At 39.9% G+C, this 26347-nt stretch overlaps 1 protein-coding gene across 3 annotated transcripts in view; it reads right to left on the reverse strand.

Moving 5' to 3' along the window:
• Positions 1 to 26347, reverse strand: part of HSPA12A (heat shock protein family A (Hsp70) member 12A) — an 84010-nt gene that overhangs the window by 11521 nt on the left and 46142 nt on the right. For all 3 annotated transcript variants that reach the window (XM_074907814.1, XM_074907815.1, XM_074907816.1), the window contains exons 4-6: positions 24571 to 24757; positions 23589 to 23693; positions 20551 to 20667 (exon numbers count right to left, since the gene is read on the reverse strand). In XM_074907814.1, the coding sequence (XP_074763915.1) occupies positions 20551 to 20667; positions 23589 to 23693; positions 24571 to 24757 (409 nt within the window). The remainder of the gene's footprint in view (positions 1 to 20550; positions 20668 to 23588; positions 23694 to 24570; positions 24758 to 26347) is intronic.

A 26347-nucleotide genomic window follows, 5' to 3' on the forward strand; every position in this document is an offset into this window, starting at 1 on the left:
GTTTCGGTTAGGTCAGCCCTCTGAGTTCAACCGCAAAGGCGCTGCGGCCACTGGCTAAAGGTCTTGATCTGGGGATGGTCCTGCCCACAGTGTACAGCGCAACGTCACAGGCTGTAACAGGGAAGTACGCATGCACTTACCACGCTAAGTGTCTACCCGAGCAGCTGCGCGCCTGACAGGAGGAGAAAGGAAGAAAGCTGTTTTGAAACCTGTAATGAATGGCCTAAAACCCCGAACTCCTAATTAACCCGTGAAACTGCCTGCTAAGAGGGGCCCCAGCCTCCCTTTAAGAAATGAAGGAACACCTTTGGCCTCTCCTCCCCACAACAATATTTAAGTATGCCTTTCTTTATATCTTTATATACATATGTCCTTGCCGAAATGGACTCCCCACACTGTGTAGCTTACTAGGAATATACAATACACTTTGCCAGTAATGCATCTTCTGACTTAAACCTGACATTTTCTATCTCAAAATCCACTGCTTTTAAGCACATTCACTTTTATAACATCTTCAAAATGCTCAGTATATTCAAACACTCAAAATACAATAGAGCAGGTTCCCTAAAATGTAATGAGAACAAGCCTAAAAGTAATCCCACATTATAAAATCAACATTTGCGATTCTTTCTGTTTTCTTTCTGGATTTCCAGTCTCCAGACACAGATTTTCAAGAACCCACAAGTCCTCATGTAACCACATCACTCAGAACTGGGCTGAGAGAAAAATATGAAAGAGCATTTGACTGAATTGTGTTTTCTTTTCTCCTGTACTTCCCCGTACTCTATAATTTCCTGTTAAAACAGATAACAACATCTTTCAAGTCTTTCTGCCTAACTTTCGGTTTATCTGCTACTGTTTTCCAGTTAAGTCCCTGATTACCAAAGCATGCTAGCAAACAAATACATGTACAGATATTTTTCTGCTTCTGCAATCAGTCTTCCTGCGAATCTTAACTTCCATTCATACACACACACTGTGGTGGCTCCAAAGCATCCCCAAAAGAAGGCAAACTCAGAGAGAAAGACTGCAGACCTGGACTGGCATTTGGCTTCCTTCATACAGCTACACTGTGGGCTGTGGGAATTGCTGGCTAGTTTACACCTACAGCTAGAAACTCAAAGTAAAGTTTGTTCAAAAAGCAATATTGGGGCAAGACTTGGAGACATAAAATTGTCCTTCACATTGACATTTGACCCTCTCCATCTTAATAAATAAGATAAATAGATTTTTATAAAAAGTATCTTCCTCATTGTTGATAACAAAAAGGGAAAACCAACAACAAATAAATTCAAAAAAAGAGAGAAACTAATCATGGTTGCTCATTATTTTAAAATGATTGGGATTATGGTCACTTTACATCCTGTATTGTTGTTGGGCAAAACCTTCTGCTTTGATTACATCCACTGGACTCAACAGCATGATCTGAAATTAGTGGAACTGTCTGGAAAGGAGAACACTGTGCAAAAAATATCAAACCTTGACAGCTATGTGGCGACATACATTGTACAAATATTACATTGAAAAGAATGTTTGCAACCAAACTTTCAAAATTTGGAAAATGCAGATTTTACAGCAGCCAGAGTAACCTTAAAAGATGTAAAAAGACTATCAATAAAGCACAGGTCCAAGCCAGATTCTCCTGCCATCATACCACTTGCATGCAAACATGTTGACAGGCACAGGCTTAGATAAAGCTCTAGAGCTGTACTGGGGATGAAGATCAAGTTCTGGCATTGTGCCTTAGTATAAACCCACTCTTTCCTCCAACTGGTCTGGTTCTACTAGGCACAAGCAGGGTTGGTTTCATGCCAGCTCACTTCAACATCACTTATCTCCAGCTGCGCTCCCTCTACACACAAAGTTTTCATTTATTATATTGGAAAGGACAACATCCAAGGTAAGAATCAATACTTGGTCCCTGACAGATATTTATCTAATCTGCTAAAGAATTCCAAAAATGCATGGTCTCTGCACACAAACTACCTCAGCCCTTTAATGTCTTTGCCTTTGGAAGGTTTGCTAAAAGCCTAAACTGAATCTTTCTTGCTGCAATTTTAAGGTCAGTACTTCTTGCCCTCTCCAATAAGGGCATGGAGAACAAATAGCTCCCTACTACCCTGCTGCAGTTTTCACATATATTATATCCATTATGAGGTCTTGTGAGAGCTCTGAATCTGTGCAGTAAGTGCTTTTTTTTTTTTTTTTTTTTTTTTTTTTAATATCCAGTAATGTAGATGAATGTAGCATGCTCAGTTTACTCCGTGTACTGGGCATATATTAATAGCACAAAGCAATTCTTAGTCTCATGTCTAAGCTACATACTAAAAGAGAAAATTACATTTTAGGGAAAAAATAGTATTAAAATCCGAAGGCTACATCACAAAGCATTTGCAGAGGTGACGAGAAATATGTTGCACACACTATTTCCTAACTTGGGGGGGGGGGGGCGGTGGGGCGGAGATCGTATTAGTTGCAAAGTCATCTGTTCTAAGGGGGATTTTGGTACAAATTTCCAAGGCTGGTTCTGCTACAAGAAAACAGTAAACCATTAACAATAACATTTGCTTCCTCCCCTCATCCAGCAGCAGTCTGTACCATGAACTTTTCACATTGCAGCCTGCACGTCAGGAGAGGAAGGCAGTGACCTGCAGCAGATGGACTCAGGTCCATGTTCTCAGACTCTCCAAGCATAGCAGATGTTATTCTTGCTACTTTTTCTCTCTAGATATTATTTTATCATACTAAAAATATCTCCCGAGGAAAACATTCAACAGAAATGACAGTTTTGAACAGTTCAAAGCACAGCTGATCCTAACAGAATTTCATGAAGAAAATGCTGGGGTTTTTTGTTAAAAAAACTTTCCTTACAGAATTTGAAGGGCCAGTTACAATGAAGGATGTGTTATTTCACATCATAAAAAGACAATACAAAGACTATTCTACAGTGAAAGATACTAGGCATCCAACATATGTATATTTTTATGTGTACATATACGTGTATGGATCAACACTGACTATTTCATGCTTTGTGTATGTAGTATTTCTACTTAGATCATCAGAGATAGTACACTACGGTACATATATATCTATATGTAGCACAGAGAGAATGAGGGAAGGGGAAATGAGAAAGCAACATGAATACCTCCATACTGCTAGGGAGGAATGGAGTCATGAGATTGCTTTAATACAAGCTCTGAGGAGATGAAGACTTAGGAGGCAGCATCTCTGTCCCATCATTACAGCCGAGGAGAAAGGGACAGATGGGAGAAATATATCAAGCGTGCAGAGAAAGAGGAGTGAAAACAGCAGGTGGTCAACACAAAGAAACGGTGATGCATTCCTTAAAAATATTAACTGTGGAAGTTTGAGAATTTGCTATATTTTACATTTGTACCTATCTGCCTCACTCCATTGCCCACTGCTGCCCAAGTACTACTGTAACTAAGAACAGAGATCCACAAGTTACCAGGCTTGAACAGGACAGATCTAAACAATGTCCTGGTATTCGACATTATACAGATCATTCTGGCAGTGGGACAGATGCATCACGCTGCTTTTGCTCAGGGCAGCTTATAGCAGACTTTATAACAGAGCATGTCTTGACTCTAGTCTACTAAGGAGATTTCCTTCTCCCATCGTACTCACTAGCAGTATAAACCCAGTCATCACTTATGCAGGCAGCAGACAGCGGTCTTCCCAAAAAATGCAAATGTGGAAAAGCCATCACAGAATTACAAAAGTCCTTTGAGCACCAGACAGTTCTTAAAAATTAATTTATTCACAGGACATTGCTGCATTTATACACCTGGAAGAAGCAAAGAACACTATGAAAAAAAAAAACCTATTTTGAAAGGTTGCCCCAAACTCACTTTGCTCATATGCCTGAGGACAGGGATTTCATGCTTTGACAAGAGAATGCCGGGATTTTCACTCACTCCAGTAAAAGAGGTCTGTGAGCCCGTGCCAGCGCACTGCTGTTCATTTGCCAAGATGCATCACTGACACCAAACTTCCAAGTGCTTCAAAGCCCCATGTACAGGAGTACAAATAACTTTACCATCCAGATGCAGGTGAATTCTCACCCTGGCGTGCTAGCTCTGCTTCTATAGCCAGAGATGTATCACCAGCCCAGAGCCACAGTGAACCACAAATACACTCTTGATTCCCTCAACAGCATCAGCTGCCAAGTGTTAGACTAATTCATCATTAGCAAATTTTGAGCTCTGGACTGAAGCTCACTTTAGCAGCCTGAGCACTTCCAGAGACCTAAATGATACTCTCTCCATACGCAGAATCATCATTGCTACAGATTAAAAACTGCTCCTTTTAAAATCCAGCCTCACATGCCACGACACACAATTAAAAAAGCAATACAGATTTTTTTTGTTTGTTTGAATACTGTAACCTATATGGCCTTAACATCAGCATTATAGTAGAATATTCCATGTAGTTTGGGCCTTTTTAAGAGGCAATGAAAGCCATAAGGTAGGCCTAGATGAAAAGCTCCCATCTCTGAAAGCCACTACAATTAGAAGCATCAGCATTTAGCTGGAGTACTCCTGTATTTCATAACACAGCCAGGCAGAATGCTGTTGCTCCATCAGGCTTTACTTATTACACCATGGTGACCTCAGAAGGAACAGCATATTAGGAAATAATGCCATTGACAAGGTACATGTTTCCTATTACTATCTTTTCAAACTATTGAAAGGAAAAGTTAGATCTTTTTTGCTTTTTCAGAGAGATACATCAGGCATTTTTTTATAGGCAAAAAAAAAGCGCCCAACCACTGACTCATAAGACAAGGAACATGCCTTACGAGGAGGGCACCCATTTCTTTAAGCTATAAAACTGATTAAAAGAACAGATACTAAGGTCTTAAATATTGAAAAATCACCCCACATACAGAAAATAGTACTCCATCTGTTGAATTTAAAATTCTGATTACTAGAATCATATGTTAACTGGAGTCAGCCCCATGTATTTTGTATTCATCTTTAATTCCTTGAGCTTCACCTGCCTGGAAATCCTCTTTCTTTCTGTCTTTTATGTACACACGTTTCCTCTTCACTCAAAAAACCTTTAAAGTCAAACGTGTTTTCTGAATACTAAAACTTCTGCAATCTCACTGCTGGGAGGGCTGGGAGGCTCCCAGCTCACACTGCAGCTTTTCCCATTAACTCATAACCATGCTTTCCTGCACACAGCAGCCAATTTTCAATCATTTCTGAAGCTTCTGTCCTTCTGTCAACACTTGCTGATAATACAGGCAGGCACGCACTGTTTCACAAGATCACTGCATAGGTCTAGCTTACTTTTGGAAGCAAATCATTAAAAAGGGCCAAACATGCAGAATAGAACTACACTAAGGGCACAACAGCAGTGAGCAAAACACTGCCCCGTCTTGTGCAATTCTTCCCAAGAACTTTTCTCCACCCAAAAGGTATTTGTGTTAAGTTTATACATACAGAAATTAGACTTTTATGTCCCTAAGGTTGTGTGGAGAAAGAATAGTCCAGAGCACAGCTGTCAAACCCAACTGAAGCTGTGGGCCAGTCCTCTGCAGGCTACTGGTGCTGCCCTGCCAGGCCAGGTGAGAGAGCTCATGGGATCAAAACAGTCCCACACAGACTCTGAGAGAGACTGTCAGTGTAGGGATCTGCCTTGATTATGTTTTTCATAAGGGTGGGTGGGAGATGAAAACATTTAATAAATGGATGAGGTACATTTTACCTTACACTTATATAGGATTAGATCGAGATGGCTCTTGCACCTCAGTGTTATGTTAACACATGCAAAAAAGCCTCAACCTGTTAAGATGCAGCTGTATGTTAATATTATAAACTCAGCATCTTCCTTAAGGGAAAATTCTGCTGAAAAGTGGAAGTAAAAGAGGAATTAAGAGTAAGTACATATTGGAAATAATGGAGGTACAAAGGAGCACTACACAGATTTAGGATTAATCAGATCCATTCAGGCAGTCCAGTCTTGACCCCTACGTCGCTAGAATCTAGAGTCAGGGACAGAGCAAACTGCAGCTGGGTCAACTTCAGTGTTAATGCCCACATTAACCTGCAGAATGGTGGTCTTCATTATTCTGACCCCTTGATTCCCCTTTGGTCCATAGTCAGGCAAATTCTCTGAACTAGAGAAAATAATCTGATCAAGACTCCTTTTTTATCCATTTAGTAACATTTGCTACACCAATTTTAGGGTCAAATGGAACAAGTAAATTATCCCAACATATACTCACAAATTCTAAAAAGTAGAAAAGAACCATGCTTATACTCAGGAGAGGTGAATTTTACTTTCTGTTGCACTATTAACTGGTGAGATGATCCTGGCAGACTCTGTACTCCTTACTAGCTCAGATTACCTCTCCGTAGAGTACGGATACTAGTGCCTTTGTGCTTTATGTGTTGGAAGCCACTAAAAGAAAATATTTTGTAAATTAAGTATAGAGTAACATACTATATTACTTTCACAGCAGTTAAATTCAATCTTTCAGAAAGAGAAACAAACTAAGAATGATGTCTGATTGGATTAATTCTAATTTACTGCTTTGACAAATTTTGTAGTCATCTAAGACCTGATTCAGTACTGCATCAGTGCCGTAGGCACTGCATTCACAATTAATGAGACATGTCGAGATACAAAAACGTAGCATAAATAGACTAAACAGATAAACATGTGTAAAAGAAGAACCACCCTCATTATACATTTGGAAAAACAAGGCACAGAGACTCAAAGCCTTGGCCGATGCTGTGCAGGAGCCCACACTAAGGTGAGAATTCACTCCACAGCCCCAAAACTCCAGTTCAGTGTCCCAGCCAACTGCCACTCTTCACCAAACAGCAAGCTTCAATCTCTGCCACATGACACGTAGCACACGCAGAAACTAGGGACAGCTCCATCACAGCTCCCTCACAGCCTTGGGTCCCTGTTCTGTTCTCAGTTTGCCACCTCCACCAAGTGCATTATTTTAATCACTTCTGAAGAAACGCTGCAAATGGGATGAATATTATAATCCATTCCTCTGGGTGGTAGGAAGAAGCTTTTAAACCTGTTTTACCATTAAAGCCACATTTGTAGGCACCAGAGATAAAAGTTGGATTCCATGAATAGCTCCGTAAAGATAATGTGGTTCATTAGGAAATGAAACTCTGTAGGACAACATCATTTAGCCAAAAAACAGAAGCTGTGAATTAACATCAACATTTTTCTATTTTCCAATATATTTATTATAATTAGTAACAAAAGGAAAACCACGATTGCAAGTTAAGCACTCCACAGCCTGCATGAAGAAAGTATTGTGACTGAATCAAGGCAACACAAAACAGCAGTTGGAAATTAAGTGCCTTGTGAAATTTACACTGTTTAAACTAATCAGTTCATTGTGTTAACGGATTCATGATAACACCATCCACTTAGTGCCCTGGTAAGTGAGCTCTTCTCTAATCCTCCTCCTTTTTCACTAGCTAGCACTTTCTCCCGTTCTATGGCATCAAACTGGGATGTCACAAATAAACAACTGAGATCTAATTACAGAGGCAGAGCATGCCAGGAAAGAAGATGAGCAACATGGGAAAAGACTCTCAGCATTATCCCAAAGAGGCACGTAAGGGGGAGCTGGGTTGGCAGGGAGTGGGGTTAGTGTATGTCACAAAGCTGCAGGAAAAGCACAGTGCGTGCAGTTCTGTTAGATCTTCAGCCTTGAGACTTAAGATGCCTTCACAAAAAATGTTTGAAAAATCACCGTGCCATCACATACACTGACACTCTGCCGTTAGTCTTCAGAGTGATGAAGAGTACCGCAGTACAACAATCATGAATAAATACAACAGTGAGGTCTGACAGCCCATTTAGCTCAGTCCACTTATCTGTTCAAAGACAGATTCTTAAAATTGCTCAACAGCCACAAAACAAACAGGATTTTCAAAGGCACCCAGATTCCTCTTAGTGACCACAACAAAGAGGCCGGGTTTGCCAAAGGCAGGAAGAGTTGCTGGGTGCTCCCCTTCTTTCAAAAATTCATCCTCAGGATTTAAGTCTAGATGAAAACTAAGAATTAATTTTTTTGTTTGTTTGTTTGGATGGTGGTTGATCCTGCAAAGATCTGACATTTACAATGTCATAGAGGCACTTTTTGCTTTACAGAACCAAAAGATTTTTGCTTTCTCTTTAACATTTCTACAAATACATGCAAATATACAACACATATACATAAATGCATACATTTTCACACTATTGTTGCCTGTTGAGCTAAAATTAGGTTTGTGGCACAGGCTGTCCTTCATCCAATTCTGATCAGATGCCATTGATATTTTGCATTTCACAAGTGAGAACACAGTGGATAAGTATCACAGCTGCAGAATTCCTTTGGTATCAGCTTCCCCATCTGTACAGTTAAGTGACAGGACAAAGATACTCATCTCTCCATGAGAAAACTGCTTGAGAGAGCATAAATGAAATCTCAGACCATGGTAAAATAGTAGTGACTTCATTTTTCAGACAAGGAAAATATAAATTATGAAAGATAAAAAGTGGAAAAGCCATCGGTTTAACAGAGTGGGCACAAAACTGGCAGTTAATAGACCCCTGTAATAGTTTCCATTTATTCACTTTGCACCAGCATAAGTGATTAAGTAATGTGAAAAACATGACAGGATGAACCGCAGTGTAAAAATCAGCTTTTAAATTGTTCTTAGAATTTTGGGATTGTCCTGAAACCTCTCTTTGAGACTCCAGATAGCTCCCTTTCTGCCATGATGAAGTAGATACTGTTACTACATATTTACACAATTTTTTCCTTGCTTTCAAAATACCAGAGCATAGGCTTTGCAGTGGTTTTAGAATTCCCAGGGCTTACCCATACCCAGAAGCTCATACCAAGTAACTAACCCACAGAAAATTCACAGCCTTCTGACAGCCTTCATGCACACTGAACTTAACTGGCGTTCACACTTCAAAGGTAGAACTCACAAGCCATGAACTCCTGTAAAGGGAGTTTTTAGGTGAAATCCTCAAACCTGCAGGAGAGCTCAAAAAGCCAACCATGTCCTAGGCTGCATCAAGAGAAGCATAACCAGCAGGTCAAGGGAGAGGATTCTCCCCCTCTTCTCTGCTCTCATGAGACCCCCCCCTGCAGTGCTGGGTCCAGCTCTGGGGCACCAACAGCAGAAGGACACGGACCTGCTTGAGTGGGGCCAGAAGAGGCCACGAAAATGATCAGGGGCTGGAGCACCCCCTGTAAGGACAGGCTGAGAGGGTTGGGGGGTTCAGCTGGAGAAGAGAAGGCTCCGGGGAGACCTTAGAGCGGCCTCCCAGGGCTGAAAGGGGCTGCGGGAAAGGGGGGAGGGACTCTGGATCAGGGGTGTAGGGGTAGGACAAGGGGTAACAGTTTTAAACTGAAAGAGGGTAGATCTATATTAGATGTAAGGAAATTCTTCCCTGTGAGGGGGGTGAGGCCCTGGCACAGGTTTCCCAGAGAAGCTGTGGCTGCCCCCTCCCTGGAAGGGTTCAGGGCCAGGTTGGACGGGGCTTTGGGCAACCTGGGCTAGTGGAAGGTGGCCCTGCCCGTGGCAGAGGGTTGGAACTGAACGGTCTTTAAGGTCCCTTCTGACCCAAACCATTCTGTGATTCTGTAAAGTCAGGATAGATGATGATAAGGTACCTCACACTTGCACCTGTATAGTTCGTTTGGTGAACTTCACCAGACATGATATAAATTAACTCCAGTTAATAACAACACTACTCCCCATTTAAGAGTTTGGGCACAAGTATATACGTTGAAGGGGCAAGAGGTTTAGATCAGCATTTTATTTATAAATAGACTTCTGTAGTGGAAAAAACTCTTGGATACCAACTTCAAAAAGCTGGGATAAAAATATGTAATAATTGTGTACATTATTATTAATTAAAAAAAAATACCACTAGAATCACTTATAGCTCTCTACTGCAGAACTTACTTCCTTGTTACTTCTCAGTATAAGTAATCATGACTGCTAATTTCCATGAGTAATGGCTACAGAATGAGCTCTGTAAAGGTTATCAACTGAACACTTTTGCACCTGTCAGCTCAAGACAGACATGGAGAAAGTGGAAAGGGTTCAAGGAGCACTGCTATAGAACACGTTCTGTAAGGAGAGATTGAGGGAGCTGGGTTTGTTTAGTCTGGTAAAGAGCCAGCCAAGGAGCAATCTAATAGCTGCCTGAATCTATCTGAAGGTTACAAAGGTAGTAGAACACGACTTTCCTCAGTCTTGCCAGGAGATATAAAAGGTGCAACAGCCACATACTGCAGGACGTAGAGTTCAAACTGAATATTATAAAAAATTTTTACTAGGAAGGTGATGGAGCACTGGAACAGCTGCCCAGAGAGGCATCTCTGTACTTGGAGATTTGTAAAACTTGGTTAAACAAAGCTACTGCTGACCTGGTGTTGGCAATAACCCTGCTTCAAATGGAAGTTCAGACTAGATGATCTCCAACAAATGCTTCCAGTGAACGATGCGAGCACTGAGAAAGACCTGAACTGCTGGTAAGAATCTTTCCCAGATGACTACCACATTTTCCCAAACACACTTCCTCCTTCCTTGTCTTTATGAATACCGTGTCAAATCCTTGCCTGTATCAGCAAGAGGGAGCCCACCGTGTCTAACAGTCTGACAGCAGTACCACACCCACTGTAACAAAGCCTGCAGTTACCCAGGGCCTCACAGGTTTCCGTACGGAGTCCAGTCACCTTTGCCATCAGAGCTTTTATTTAAGTGTCTTGCGATCAAAAGGAAATATTTATCACAATACACTTTTTTTTTTTTTAATCTGGAAGCCACACTTTTAAAATCTGAAAACACAAAAAGCACAACAGTCCTAAGCAGTCCTTTAGCTTTAAGTGTCAGCCATCAGTCACTTTAAAAAGTAATTCAATATAGGGAAAGCAGTTAGTTTAATGCATCAAGGATGCAAACTCGTGCAACACTAATACAATCTACACTCCAAAAAAAAAAAAATTCAGCGTCCTTTCAGAGACGGAAATTCAATTCCTAATTAATTAATTTTCCTGTATTTGGTTGTAGAGAAAAAATGGTCTTGTGCTTAAATGCGTAAGAATACAAATAGCAGACCTGGACTTGAAGCTCATTTCTTTTGCTTTCAGCTCTGCTACCAGCTTCCCACATAACATTTTCCAAGTAAGTCACTTAGGATAAACTTTGTGAAACAAACCACTAAAGCAAATGTATTAATTTCTAAGTATCCAACTCAATACCAAGGTTTACAGTGGAGCTATGGCTGAAGTTTGTGGGAATTGGGGGTGCTTAGGCCCTGAATTATCAAGCTGGTTATCTGTCATACACATACCTGATCATGCTACTTAGCAAGTTGTTTTGGGCCAAAGCAGAATTCATTTGACATTTCATTTCTGTTTACTAACCTATAAAGCTACTCCTATTATAAGAAATGAAGTACAGCCTGTAACATTTCTCCCTTCTAATGGCTGCTTAGAAACTATGGCATTATCCCATTCTGAAAAGCAAGATGATAAATGTGGCACCTGGAACTGCAATGAAGTGTGACTTTTACTTTCAGCACACTCTGAACAATGAATTTTGTGGAGTTGCATCGGCTGCAGTCAAAATGCTGCATTTGTATGGTCACTGATTAGATGAACTGATTTATTATAGATGGTTTGGCTGTCTTATTGAGATAAATGCCTTTGCTAAGCGTGGTCAGACTGCTTCGATTTATTTTTCCTGGGGTTGCTGTTACCCAGATAAGAGTACAGATTGCTTTACCAGTGCATTTCTACACTATTTTACACATAATTTTTATAATCTATTCTTTGTATTTTCAACATGAACTTGAAATTCTATGGGACTGTAAGCACTGTTTGATTCAATTATTAAAACCTATACTCACCAGGTCTTCTGGATTTTGTATTGTAATTTTGCTTTTTTAATTTATAAAACAATAAAATTTACTAAATGTAGAATATAATATGAACTTCTGAAACTCTTAAAATGCATAGTGGAAGCCAGAGAAGGAAGAGAAGCAGATAATCTCAAGGGCTACTGAGCTCTATGAAGTATTACTTGGGGAAACATGAAGTTCTCCTGGGCAGCAAGAGCAATGAGACGATGGAGAACATGAAATATTGTCAAATCCCTATATGTGACACTATCAGAATTGCAGAATATTGAAAGAATACACTATATAAATGTTACAAGGATTAAGATTATACTTCTAATCCAAATGCTAAGGTAAATGCAGCTTCTAGCAGAAAACAATGGCGACAAAAAGGGCTCCTTTCTATCAAGCCTTCCAAAACGTCACCCTCCTCTCACAGTTAGAGAAAGTCCTTTAACTGCTCTGCCTGAGTTCAAAAGCCTGCGGAAATCTATAATTTCAAACTGTACTGTGGCAGCTCTGAAAGAGAAATGTCACCCTACCCCAAAACTAGCAGACATGTTCTATGACAGAGAAAAAGGTTCTTGGGACAAACTTGAACTATTTTATACCTGTCAGAAATCACCCAAAAATGTGTACAAACTTTATTTTAAAGTTATGCTTTCACTGAAAAAAAATATATCTTTAATTTCTGACTGTTGGTCATTTGTTTACTTCTGAAAGGAAGGCTGTCCATGCTGAACTCCCCATGGAGGTGATTTCAGGGTTTTATAGGGCCCTGCAGACCTGAGAGGTAATGTGGAAGGCAATAATCAGTTTTCTGTCTTAGCAAAAGTGAGAGACAGAAATCAAAGAGATCCAAGTGCAGGAAAAGGCATGTACTGCACCTGTAGGATGGTCTGGGAAGAAGGTCAGGAGGAACTGCCAAATACCACTGCCTGTTCTACCCCCTCAGTCTCTGACTCCCCTCTTCATGCACACACTTCAGCAAGGTCCTGAGCTTGGGCTCAGATCTGCAGCAGCCACAGCCACAGGAGTCGTGTTGGCTCACTGAGAGTTAGCATCTGTTTTGTGCAGAGATGAGGAAGGGTTTCTACATCTCCCAGCAGCACAAGACAGCACCGAAAACTCCAAACACACTGCTGTCTGAACGCTTTCTGATGCAGTCACAGAGCCTACAGCCCTGTCATAAGCCTCCTGCTTTCTCTCCTCCCCTGTACTGAAACCTGCATCACCAGGAGGTGCATCTATAGAACACTTACAGTGGAAACAAATCACAGAATCACAGAATGGTTTGGGTTGGAAGGGACCTTAAATATCATCCAGTTCCAACCCCCCTGCCATGGGCAGGGCCACCTTCCACTAGCCCAGGTTGCTCCAAGCCCTGTCCAACCTGGCCTTGAACCCTTCCAGGGAGGGGGCAGCCACAGCTTCTCTGGGCAACCTGTGTCAGTGCCTCACCACTCTCACAGGGAAGAATTTCCTTCTTACATCTAATCTAAATCTCCCCTCTTTCAGTTTAAAACCGTTACCCCTTTTCCTATCCCTACACTCCCTGATCAAGAGTCCCTCCCCAGCTTTTCTGTAGCCCCCTTTAAGTACTGGAAGAAGGTCAGTATTTCATCTGCTTTTTTGCCAGCTACTGGGAGGAGTGGTGTGAAAATCCAGTTGCCATTTTGCACTGTGTGGCAGTCTGCCCCAAACCTCTCCCAATGTAAAAAGATTCTGCTCTCCTTATTGACAGAAAATGAAGGCTTTCATACCCCAGTAGGGATGTCTGTTCTCCACTGCCTTTAGAAGGCACCTGCTGAAAATGAATTTCTAGAAGTGGCTGCTTTCCAGACAGAAAGAGAGATATGGAAGTACTACTGTCTCCTTATGGCATGATAGGAGGATTATTCCTGTTGCTATCTTAAATCTAAAAATGTCCTCTTCCTATTATACTTCACTTTTCTTGGGAAGACCTCTGTAGTTTGCAGAGAAAAATGCCACAGGTTGTAACAGTGAGATGGATGAATCCAAGAGCAGATGTCTGAGCAGAGTGGTTTGGAAATTAGTATTGTAGCATGAGTTGATGAGCAGGTCTCGAGGAAGGAAAGCAGAACATAAGGAAGGAAATATCTGAACTGTGACCATCATCTCCTAATCATGAAGCAGCTTTAAAACCACTTCTGCTTACAATGCATGGAGGAGGTTCTACAGTTTACCTGCACTTATTCCTCAAAAAGTTTTTGTGAACTGCTAATAAGAAAGAAAGATAATTTCTCGCCACACACAGGCAAGGCACAAGCTTTCTGGGTCATCATGAGAGATAGGATTTCTTGTATTTGTGAGACAGAAAAGAATACCAATAATTGCAGCAGATGTTATTTACAGGACATCATACCTAGTTTATCACATTTTGGTCTCAGAAGTAGTCCCAGATATACAGACACAGTTTTCTAAGGGGAAGAATCTTAGATCCATTACAAGGTAAGGAACAACCACAAGACTCTGAAATCACCAACTTTTTTCCTTGTGTAACAGGCTACGCAAAATCCTCAAATTGCTTGTTTTGTTTTGCCCCTGCCCTTTTAAACCTCCAAAATTTTCAAAGGTATTGGGACTACAAGTAAATCCAAAGTAGCACTGCTAAATCTGACTCATGCTGCTGAATGATAACATGCTAAGGAAGAGCTTATATTTGTTGACAGGTTGATGCTAAATGGGACCACAGTGGCATTCAGTCCATATTTCCACTAGGGTGATGTTGCTGCAGCTCACTCCCAAGTGACTGTTGCCACAGATCACATTTGTGCAGTAAATGAAAGCTTAGCTCCAAGTAGCATTACCAAGAATTTTTTGCTGCATTACATTATATCCCCCAAGGTGCAGGAGGACATTAGCTGCAAGTTTTATGAGTGGAATGCATTAGAAAAATGAAGCCATTAAATTCTCATAAGCTTTTCAATTTTTCATGTTACAATATTCTAGAAATGTTTTCTGTACCATGGGCACATGCCGATTACCACAACAGCAAAGCCTGACTCTCTATTTAAGCATCCTCCTAGTGACTCAGGCTTTCCCCTTCCCTTTGTTTCAAAATATCCTCACTGTAGGTCCTTATGGCTCAGGCTGATTTTATTAAAGAGACACAAATGACCCTGACTGAGAGCTGTTTCATCAAGAAAACTATATGCTTGCTATTTTCTGCCTAGTGGCATCTTATTTTGTACCTTGGACTTTCAGATTTTGCCTTAGTATTTTTCACTATAGTTCCCTTTCTTTTCTCTTTATAACTGAATACTGGCATCTAAGATGTCTTTTAACCAATCTATCATCCTTCTTCATTGTCCTTTCTATGAACTTACTACAAACAATCCTACCCACTAGTTTTAAATCTTGTCCACACTTATTTATATTTGTTTGTAGACTTCTATCACTCCCCCCACTCCTCCTGATTGTAGTTTAAAGTCTTTCAGGCTGTCATTTTCTTCTTTTGGGTGGAAAACCCCATCTAGCACAGTCCTTCCACCAGGCAGAAGGAAAATTCTAATTTCTGGCTCTTTCTGTTGGTTCCAGTGCCCTTTCGGGCAATTTCTAAGATCCTGAAAGACATGTTCCACAGCTTTAGCAGACAGGCACAGATCCATCTACCTACTCTTACGTAGAATGCTACGAAACCCTCTTATTTTACTTGCTTAGCAAAACAAAAAGAAAACCTCCAAATACTCCAACTTGTGCTACAGAAGCGAACAAGCAGAAATGTGCAGAACTGATTAGCAGATGGCTTTGTCAACTGCCTCTGCTTTCATGTGAACCTGGCTGAGTAATTAACATGTGTAAACCAAGATCAATTAGTACACATTTCCCACTGTGCTGAGTTCCCACTCCGTAATCTTCACTCCTCACTTATCCTTTCTAATTACACGTAGCTACAAGATGCAGAATCTTCCCTGACATATCACTTAATAAACATTTTAATCCTTATGATTAAAAAGATCTTAATATCACAAAAGTGAAAGCATGGACTCAAGGGAACCCCAGAAGCTACAAGTAATCAGGATCGTTGACGTATTAATGTACTTCTGCCTTGTCTGCCTCCACTACAAGAACTGTTTCAAAATCACCAGATGCCTGAACATCACTGAACGTTAACCTAGATGATTCTGTATTGCCTTTTTAGTTTATAGTAGAAGTCTGTTACACTATGCCTTGACAAATAAATTTTGGTTGTGCGTGTTTTGTGTACCCAAGAAATACTTACAAAGGAATAAGCGTAGCTCAGCTTCACAGATACCGATCTGGTTAAGTCTCTCTAGTCATCTTTTTAAAAAAATCAAATATTTTCACATCATGTTTTTATTAGCAAAGAATTTTATGTGCTGTCACATTACTCTTTCACCAAATTTGTTTCCAAAGGTTTCTACAGAGTAGGCTAGTACTGATCGATGTAATGTAACGTAACCCTGGAACACAATATGTTAAATAATTCTCATCATGCACATTCCGTGACAAAACTGACATGAAAACGTTAATAAATATTCAGCATAAGAGATGGATAAAGAAAGCCTGTGGAACTCCAGGCTCACTAGACTGCCTCTCTGTTTATTTATATGAGCTTACCATGCAAATGATTTTATTTGCTATTTGCAATTGAAAAATAAATCTACTTCAGAGCTCTAGAACTCCATTTCAAAATCACCAGTTCATATTAAAAAGAAAAGAACCCTAAATATCTCTAAGTAGACCAGCTGACTGATGTTTGCAAGCCTATAGAATATTTTGGGCAAGTTTACAAAAATTCCCTATCCTCCACTTTGCTCTGCTCTGCCCTGAGTGCATTTGGTATGCCATGGTTTACTTTCTTATTTTGTAGCTTCTGCATGCACCTACTCCTGTCACACTCCAAACTAATCCTTAAAACCTTATTCCTATTAGAGCATGCAGATTCTACTCTTACACAGCCCAAAGAATGTGTATTAAAAGATGAGCTGGAATAATGTCTTTACTAAAAAGAAACACTCTGCCAAGAATACTGGATCCTGTGTTCCACTAATAAACAATCTGCAGCCTGAATTTCACTTGGAAAAGAGATTGAAAAAGTGCTGCTCATAGTAATATATTAAGACAGCGAAGTGCTGTTAAGACAACCAACTATTCATGCCTACTTAGATTCAATGGATTTCTACACAAATAGTCTCGAACACTTTTAGAGTTTCATTTTTCCATTAGGGGATACCCTTTTTTTTTTTTTGGTCATCAGTAATACAAGACTAAGAAAACACAGAATTTTCTTGTGTCAGTAGGACCTCAGACCACACAGAATTGGGATCCTGGTTTTGTGTCCATGTTCACACGCCGTTCTGATGTGCCTGTAAGTGCCAGGCCATGTTTATAAGCAGGAACTGGCCTGCCCCCACACCTAAGCCATCTTTTCATGTTGGGTCTAAACCTCAGGCCCAGTGCAGGTGCCTTTGGCTGCTTCTGCAAGGACAAGAATAAGGGGCAGATCCCACCCACATGAGCAGGATGAAGTCCTCCCACATATTGTCCAACTGGGCCACGCTGCCAAGGTCTCCAAAATAAGAAAATATATCAACAACTCGAATTTATTACTCACGATGCGAGTTCTTCATGAGAATGGGATTCCTTCTAATACTGGTAAATACAGCACTTCTGACAGAACTACATCAAAGCAAAGAATTTGAAACAGAACAACTAGGACACAGAAACAAGAAAAGTTAATGCTATTTATGACCCCTTGTATTTTACCAGTGGGAACAATGGCAAACTCTTAAAGAGTCATTATTCAGGATGTAACGAACACAGATGCAATGCACAGTAATCCCAGTGGATGTGTTTTAGGAAAGGAAACTTAAGCCAAAGTGTGTCCTACAGAGATGACACTCTGCTCTTGCCACAGAGCTCTCTCCAAGTGTGACCAAACCTCAGCAAGTGTCCCACAGCTTTAGAACTATCTCTGGGCACATGGGAATTAAGCATGAGGGTCAGGAAGAAGTGTCTGTGAACTTTTATTCAGGAATAAAGCAATATTGATTCAGCAAAATGAAGCTCTTAACATGCAGCTCTCTACAGCCTACCAGACTTAGTCCCTCAGGAAGCCCCAGAGAGCAAGACAAAAGAGAATAAACAAATACTTTCTTCAAAGAGGTAACAAGTATAAAAAGAGTTAAGGATACAAAAAGCACAATAGATGAATACAGATGGGGCAGGCAGAGTAACAGCAAGAAGCAATGAGGAGCAGTTTTCACATATCAGTACGTTAATCACAGTCAAGTTTTTGTAGGTGTGAAAAAACCCCAGCATTTTAGAGAGGGTTTCAGAGGAAAAAAACGAGTTAGCATGACAGATGTTCATGTCCAGGACATGAAGCTTATGTCGGAGATGACACAGATGAAGGAGTCAAATGCAGGCTGATTCCTTGTCAAGTGTGAGGCTACAAAACCCTTTAGTGGCAATAATCTGAAGAGGTACAAAACAGGCCAGATTACAGTTGCCAAAGCCGAGGAAATGATGTTTGCAGTAACCAAGATGCAAAATCCATGACAGCTTTGATGAAAGCTCAGCAGCATGTAGACAGGAAAGGCTGTCATGCAGACAGAATTAGCAGGATTTTGATAGGCTGGATGGGAAGAGAGAGGAAGCACAGTGAGCTGAAGGGAACACCCAGATTAATCCTTCAAATGAGAAAGCAGCACAGCAGCTGGAAGGGGGCATGTGAGAGCCCTTGGGCAGATTAAGAGTTCCAGGTTAGCAGTGTTTTGTTTAAGGCAAGACAGAGATGAGAGGATGTCAGAGATGCACTGAGATTATAGGCTGGACAAAAGCTGATGGATGGTGAGTGCAGAAATAGATCTACAACCCTTCTTATTTGACTTTACTAATTCCATGCAGGGTTTAGCTTTGCCTAGACAACTACTTAACCATTCCTTCTGGCTGGGCTTTTACATTGTGAACCAATAACTGAAGCCATTAGTATTTTTGGTCTCTTAGAGCTATGTCACTTGTCACAGATTACTCAAGAAGATTTCCACAGCTCATTAACATTTCCCACTAGTTAACTCTCAGCTTAGACTAGTGGTTGTACTTCAGTGTGCTTCCAGTAACAAAGTTTCTACTGCCGCCTTTTCACACTTTTCTCTACTTGATGCCTCGATTTCTCTCACAACAGCAAGCTCTCATTTTCAAGATGCTTGCATCGTCCAAGAGCTAGCAACAAGAGCTGCAACATCTGATCCATCCGTACATACTGGTTTGAGGAACGTGTTGGATCCTGCAATAGGAATCTGAAAAACTAAACGGCAGTGCAGAATTCTGTTTTCTGCACTTATTCCTTCATCCCCATTACTTTAAAAAAAGAAAATTAAAAAGAAAAATTTGACACACCCGTGTGTCAAATAGACATCAATTACTTCCCTAAACTCATGTTTTCCTGCAATTGATCACACACCCCGAGTTAAAAGCCTTCTCAGTCCTTGCTGTTTACCAAGCTTGCCGATAAAAGTACACAATCACAGACACAACCACAGACACAGACACTAATTAACAACATTCCATTGTGCCACAAATGAGAAATGCCAAGAGATCTACCCTAGCTGCCCTGCTCTTACACAGCTCCCAGTTCACGAGCACACATGCACACAGACAGCAGGCAGACAACAATATACAAAGATAACGAATGGGTCTCTAGTGTTTCAGATTTACCTACAACCGTGTCCTTCCATCAGAACTTTAAGAGTGTTTTGCTTCTGGCACTAGCATTAGCAATCCCACAATAAAGACTGTTAAGAAAAATGTTGCTCAACATTAGAGATAGTTAGAAACAGAGTCAGAAAAATCTGGGTGCTTCCCAGGAGCACTCTGCAAGTTACTCATGAACTACTAGATATTTTACACACTGTGCATCAGATAGTTGCTGCTGATGGGTTACGCAAGTCTATGACCAAAAAAATAAATTAAAAAAAGCAAACCCAGAACATGAAATGAATATCCTGATGAAAAGAAGAATGTGTACATCTCGTGTGGTGAAGACACAAACTGAATTTGAAATAAAAGACATGCATATGGAAAGTACACATAGTTGGGGGGGAAAGAGTTAACTGCAAATAAACCTCTTACTGGTGAAAATAACATTTGAATTTAATTTTATATCCAGACTATCCGGTTCACAGTCCTTTCATTCCTACTGTGGGAAAATGGGAACTGGAAAAAAAAGGTTTTCTCCCTCTTTTTTGTTTTACTTTATAACTCTGTGATGACCTAAAGAAAATAGCAAAACAAAACTGTGTCCAGTATTTTAAAATCAGCTTTCCCTTGGGTCTCAAAACTGCATCTGTTCCATGTGCACTGAATTCAGCAGGAATACAGTGCACAAGATGAGTAAAACATCAGAGTCTGCAGTAAGAGACATCAATATACAAAAGTAAATAGAAAGAAAAAGGTATTTAAGAGGTGAATACATATGACTTAAAGCTACTGCTTGGTAGAGTTAACTCCTCTTTCAGCGTTTCTAGTCTGACTTTTCTAGACCATTTTTATACAGTTTATACTAGAGCTAATTGTCCCAAATATAGTTATAATTTAGCCTATCAACTAGGGTTTTAAAGGGGCATTTCTACGTTCAGACTGTAACCTTACCTTGTAGGCAGCTTGTCTCATGAACTGCTTTGCAGGCTGCTTCCAAATAGCAGGCACTGTAATTACCCATCTTACTTCAGTGTTTTCAAAGTCCGAGCCTCCTTGGTCACTGAGCTCCTAAATAAAAGGAAAACAGAGATGAATGCAAAATGATGGGTGTCAACTTTATAAGAAAACATTATTTTCTGCTGGCTCTAGCAACAGTAACTTTCTCTTTTAAATTTTTTTCCTCTTACATCTAATGCTACAAATCAGAATTATTGCCAACCTGTCAAGAACTCTTTACTGTGCCAAAAGCTAGGATTAGGGTTGATGCCTTCTCAAGGAGGCGTATAGAAAAGTTTACTGTTTAACATGAAGTAGAAAAGTTAGTTTTTCCAAACGCAGCTCACATACTGCTGAATACTGCAGAACGTTTACGTACATTCTTAGTCACAGTGTGGAATTTGCTCTTAGCTTGAAGAATTCACACTTGCATCTTGATTAATACACAGAAAAATATTTGAGGTATCGCTGATGAACATTATGTTTCACAATCTGAATTTTTCAATGAATTCTTTATACGCCACTTACCTTTAAATCAAATTTTTACAACTCAGTTAACAAGGGAAGTTACAGTTAAACCCTTAAAAAAAAAAAAAAAATGACTGATTGCTCCTTGAAAATTTTGCTTTAAGCAAACATTCAAGACTAGTTTACTTATTTTATTGTCCTTTTTTTCCCCCTTAAAAAGAGGAAAGTCTGTATTGCATTTGCAAATTAGGTGATATACTGACATGTTTTGGGAAAGGTTCCAAGTAAAATGTCATTACCATATGTCCTATCTAAACCTCCATCCAAACAGGGAAAGGTTCAGAAAGGTGAACAACAGGCCTTTAGAATGTAAAAAAATGTTTCTGCATGTGCTGTGCCAAGGTGTTGTGTTTGTTTAGCTATGCTGCAGCTCAAAAATCCATGCTAGAAAAGTAGTACCTTTATACTACACAGGGCACTAGGAACGGACAGATTATAGTCCACAGTAACAGTTCATTTACATCGCTTGTCTAATTAGTTTCAGCATGCACTCACAAATCACAGGGATTTATTTATTATCAAGAAAGGATGTAGCCCTGAACAGGCAGCACTGCAAATATATGGGATTGGGCCCAACAGCATTCATATTCACTAAGAATTTCCCCACACTATGCATGGGTTCAAATCTGTGACTCTACAATCAACCCCAAAATCTAGTTAAATAAGTCTTTGACAAGATGTGGAATTTGAGTTGTAATGGTAGGATTGTTTCTCTGTAGCCATAAATAGACTGGGATCTCAGGAGAATAAATTAAACACATTCAAAAAAGTAGTTTTTTAACAGCAAGGCTATTTTAAACAATGCCTTTGTTTAAGGAATATTCTGATTTGACCCAGCAACTACTACGCTTACATTGACATTATAGTGGCATATTTGAAGCCAGTGTGTACTTAACTCACATTTCAGTGTTTACATGAGATTTAAAAAGTCTCAAAAACTGTTTACAGAGGACATGTATTTCACAGGAGAATACGGAAAACAGCATCTGACCAAAGAAGAATATTAGAAGAAATGAGTATTGCAACATTTCAAATGGGAAATGGAAAATAAAATGCATTTTCCCTACCAACACTAGCCACAGTAGGGAAAAAAATAAAGAAAAAAAAGCTAGCAACATAAATGGAGGCAGTCCATCAGAACACAGTGTGAATTTACAAGTTAAGCCCCTAAGAGATGTCTGTCTTTTTGGTTCTCCTTAAAGTTTGTTTGATTTTCTGAAAGGAGGTTGTTGTGGGGTGGGTGTCAGTCTCTTCTCCCAAGTAACAAACAATAGAATACAAGGCCATGGCCTCAAGTTGCACCAGGGGAGGTTTAGATTGGATATTAGGAAAAAATTCTTAACTGAAAGGGTTGTCAAGCATTGGAACAGGCTGCCCAGGGAAGGGTTGAGTCACCATCCCTGAAGGTATTTTAAAGACGTGTAAATGAGGCACTTAGGGATATGGTTTAGTGGTGGACTTGGAAGTATGAGGTTATGGGTTGGACTTGATGATCTTAAAGGCCTTTTCCAACCTAAACGATTCTATGATTCTCACAGCACAACATGAAATTCACCCCTGCAAAGGGTCAGCACAGGGCCAAAATAACCATAGCCTAACTGCATCTCTTTGGCACACACACTACAGTTTAACTTCCTTATCTTTAACAGACTAAAGGAGCGTTGTGCAAAGGTACCGGTGCTGGTTTGGGTGATGGAGGCTGTATATCTGCACTGGTGCACAATTCCATGTAGGCCAATATACTGAACCTCTCAGTGGAATCATACAGATCATACAGATCATTGCACTGGCATAATTACACTATTTCCATCAGGTTAGCCAGCTTGTACATCTCAGCAGGTCATCCTTGTACAGACTTACAGTGAGGTTCAAGTCACCAAATTATAAATGAGCCTTTAATAATCTTTCTGTTACAGAATAAAACCATCTCATCCAACTTCCCTTATTTAATCAGTGAAGGCAAAGTCAGGTTGGGGCAGGAGACATCAGTAGGTGCCCATCCTGCGGCATTTCACAGTGCCAACTCTTTAACATGAGAGAGAACCTTGCGTGAAGAGAGAACAATCCATCATCCCAGCAGCAGTGTAGGGAATAACGACAGGACCCAGCCTCATATTTAATTCCCGAGCTTCAGCTTCTGCACTTTTAAATTTTCTTTTCAAATCAGCTTTTTTCATTAAAAAAACCAGTAGAAAATATTTAAGCTGCTAAGAAGATATTCAGAACTTTGCATCACGGCGATACACTTACTGTTAGTGAATCAAGCTTCCCCTGAGCGAGGGGAAATCACTTCAGGCTATTGTGAGCTCTCCAGAATCCACAGCCCCCCTAGAGTTTCTACAGCTGTCTTGCTTTGTTTACATCAAATACTACTGAGGTCAAAGCTTGGCAAGGTTAGAAGAGTTAAACTCACATTTATACCAGCTACAAATATGGAAAATCTAGATAAGGAAGCATTACCCTACCTTTAATGCCTGTTCCTTAAAGAACTGCAGAGCATACGCAAATATCTCAAGTGCTTTGACTTTTTTGCCATTTGCAGCTGTCAGGTCTGTCTCCATGGTAAGATTCTATATGAAAGAAAATAACTGGAAGTTCTTAAAAGGAAAAGGTAAATGTGAAGTTAATTCCCACTGCTTGAGAAAAGGGAATTCATCATTATTCACCTGGTTAGGAAAAAGTGACAAAAGTGTTCCGAAGAGGATCTAACTCATCACTTGAGTTTCCTGAAGCATGACATTTGCTACTTATTTTAGACTTTGTTTTTAAACACCTACCATGCCTACAGATAACTGCAGGCAGAGAGAGAAATATGGACTAAATATTGAATAATTACAATAAATGTATCCGTAATTAATTGTAACAAAGCTGTATATGCAAGATATTTAAATCCAAGTTGAGTTAAAAGTGTAGATTTTTGGCTTCCCACCAACACATGAAACCAGAAAACACCTCAATAAAGAAATTACCTGGCCAAATCCCAAAGACAAAAATACAATCAGTAAGAAAAATGTCAGATTAACAACATGGTTTGCACTTGCAGTTTTGACAATGAACTCTGGGTAAATTTTCTCCACTGCGCTAGGAGTTCAGTATGGCTCTTATATTCCATTTCTGCTTTCTGAGTAAATTTATAGAACAAACCGACCTCATGCAGACTCCCTAGACAGCTATACATTTCAGGAAAATTAGGACATGGAGATCTAAGCAAAGCAGATATTGAACTTCTAAGATCTAGAAAGCAGACTGGCAAAATACACTTGCCAAATGCAGTGTGAAGTGAAATGAATCATAATGTTAACTGAGGAGTTTTATTTATTTACTCTCTAAACTTAGAGCAGCTTCACATCTAGTTGACAGTCTTTAGGCAAAAATCTAGCACTGTGCACAGGAAGACAATTTGAGAAGCAAATGCACAATTACCCAAGAGAATTGGTGATTACTTACACCTGTGGTATGTAGCTTCATCTTAAACTTTTCAAAATACAACCAGTGCTTTGATTCAGCGGGATCCAAGTCATGGTAGAAATCTCTTGCTGCATACCCAAAGCTATGAAACTTCCTCTCTGGTGTCAGAAGGATTGTGGTTGGGGTCTTCTGATTGGATACGCCTGGATCTCCACCTTCCCAGCGTCTATCCAACAAGTGAAACAGCTTCAGTAAGTGATACTAATGTTTAAAGCAGCAGAAAAAAATAGTATACCATGAGAAAAACAATGTGGTGGTAGAGTGCACAGACTGTTTTCCCCTCCGAAGATACTGATTTCAATCCTTAAAATACCAAAATCAAGTGCTTCTATTCACATCCAAGCAAAAGAGGACTGTAACTTTCATTTTAGATGCTTCAATAAATTTTGCAGTTCGTTGTATAATTTTTAAGGACATAATCATACTCTGGTTTTGATAAGAACACAGGTTCCCTGCAGTAAACAATACACAACTAACAAGGAAACTGTTCTGTAATACACAACTAACAAGGAAACTGTTCTGTACTTAAGTTCTCAAACCAAGCGTAAGTTTGTAATAAATACTGGGGGGGGGGGGGAATTAAAAAAAAAAAATCAAATAATTATCCAAGAACACTACTGATGAAAACCCAAATCATTAAAATGAGTGCCCTATCCAATTGTCAATCAGACTGCATGAATGCTTACTTGTATGGGATATTTTCCCCATTTTGAATTAGGGACCTGTTTAAGTCATCTGAACACCACTGCAGAAAAGTCAATTAAATCCCTGTTTCTGTCACAAAATGTTCTCTGAAGCAAGACACGCCAGTTCAACCAACATCTGATCACGTGTCTAATTTCCTGGACACCTGAAACTCTGAAGGCATGTCTGCAGATGTTGAGCTCTCTGCACTGCACTCTCTACTCACCTGAAGTTAATGGATTTTGTGTTTTACATGCCCAAAATGCTGTAAAAATTTTACTCTGTCAATCCAAACGCCAAGTATCTTACAGGCACCAAAGCATTTCCCTCACTACCATCCACTAAATGGTAAATAACGCTATCCTGTCTTATCAAGATTAACAAAGTATCGTCAGGAGCTAAGAAGCACAGAAGTATTAAGGTTTAAGCAACCCAAAGCTTGTTTCGCAGAGTGGATAAGGAAATAAATAAGACTATCGAATATGGGAACACCCAGCAAGAGGAACTGGGGGAGGGCATGGCAGGACAACAAGGTCAGACATTGGGAAGTTGTACCACCGAGACAGCTGTGAGCATTCTTCTTGTCTTCTCATTTCTCCATCATAAAAAAAGCAGAATGGAAGAACAAGAAACTCACATTACTGTTCCTCCTCACCCCATGTGCAAGTACTTTCAGCATGGGAAACAAATACTTACCAGAAAGCATTTTCTTAAAAAGGCATCAGTGGAAAAATCTGTTTTATGCTCTCAGACATAATCATAACACAGCTCAAACAGGAGCCAAATTAATATCATACAGGCAACTGCATTCATTATTAAACCACATGTTGATTGCTTTTTTCTAAAGATAGCAAAATACACTTTCATAATATAGTACTGCCAAAGTCCTTGTTCTGAAGCACAAAAAGCTTGCCTTGTTCTGTGGTACTTATGTGAAATAGGAAGATTATGTAGAAAAAAATAATAAATCTTTTTTTCCACTTCACTCTCAGAAACAGTTGAATCAATTGAAAATTAATTGACCTCCAGACCAAGGCAGACAACTGACATGGGAAACTGCAATCTATGGGGT

Source organism: Athene noctua, chromosome 5 (genome assembly GCF_965140245.1).
Source record: "Athene noctua chromosome 5, bAthNoc1.hap1.1, whole genome shotgun sequence".
NCBI lineage: Eukaryota > Metazoa > Chordata > Aves > Strigiformes > Strigidae > Athene > Athene noctua.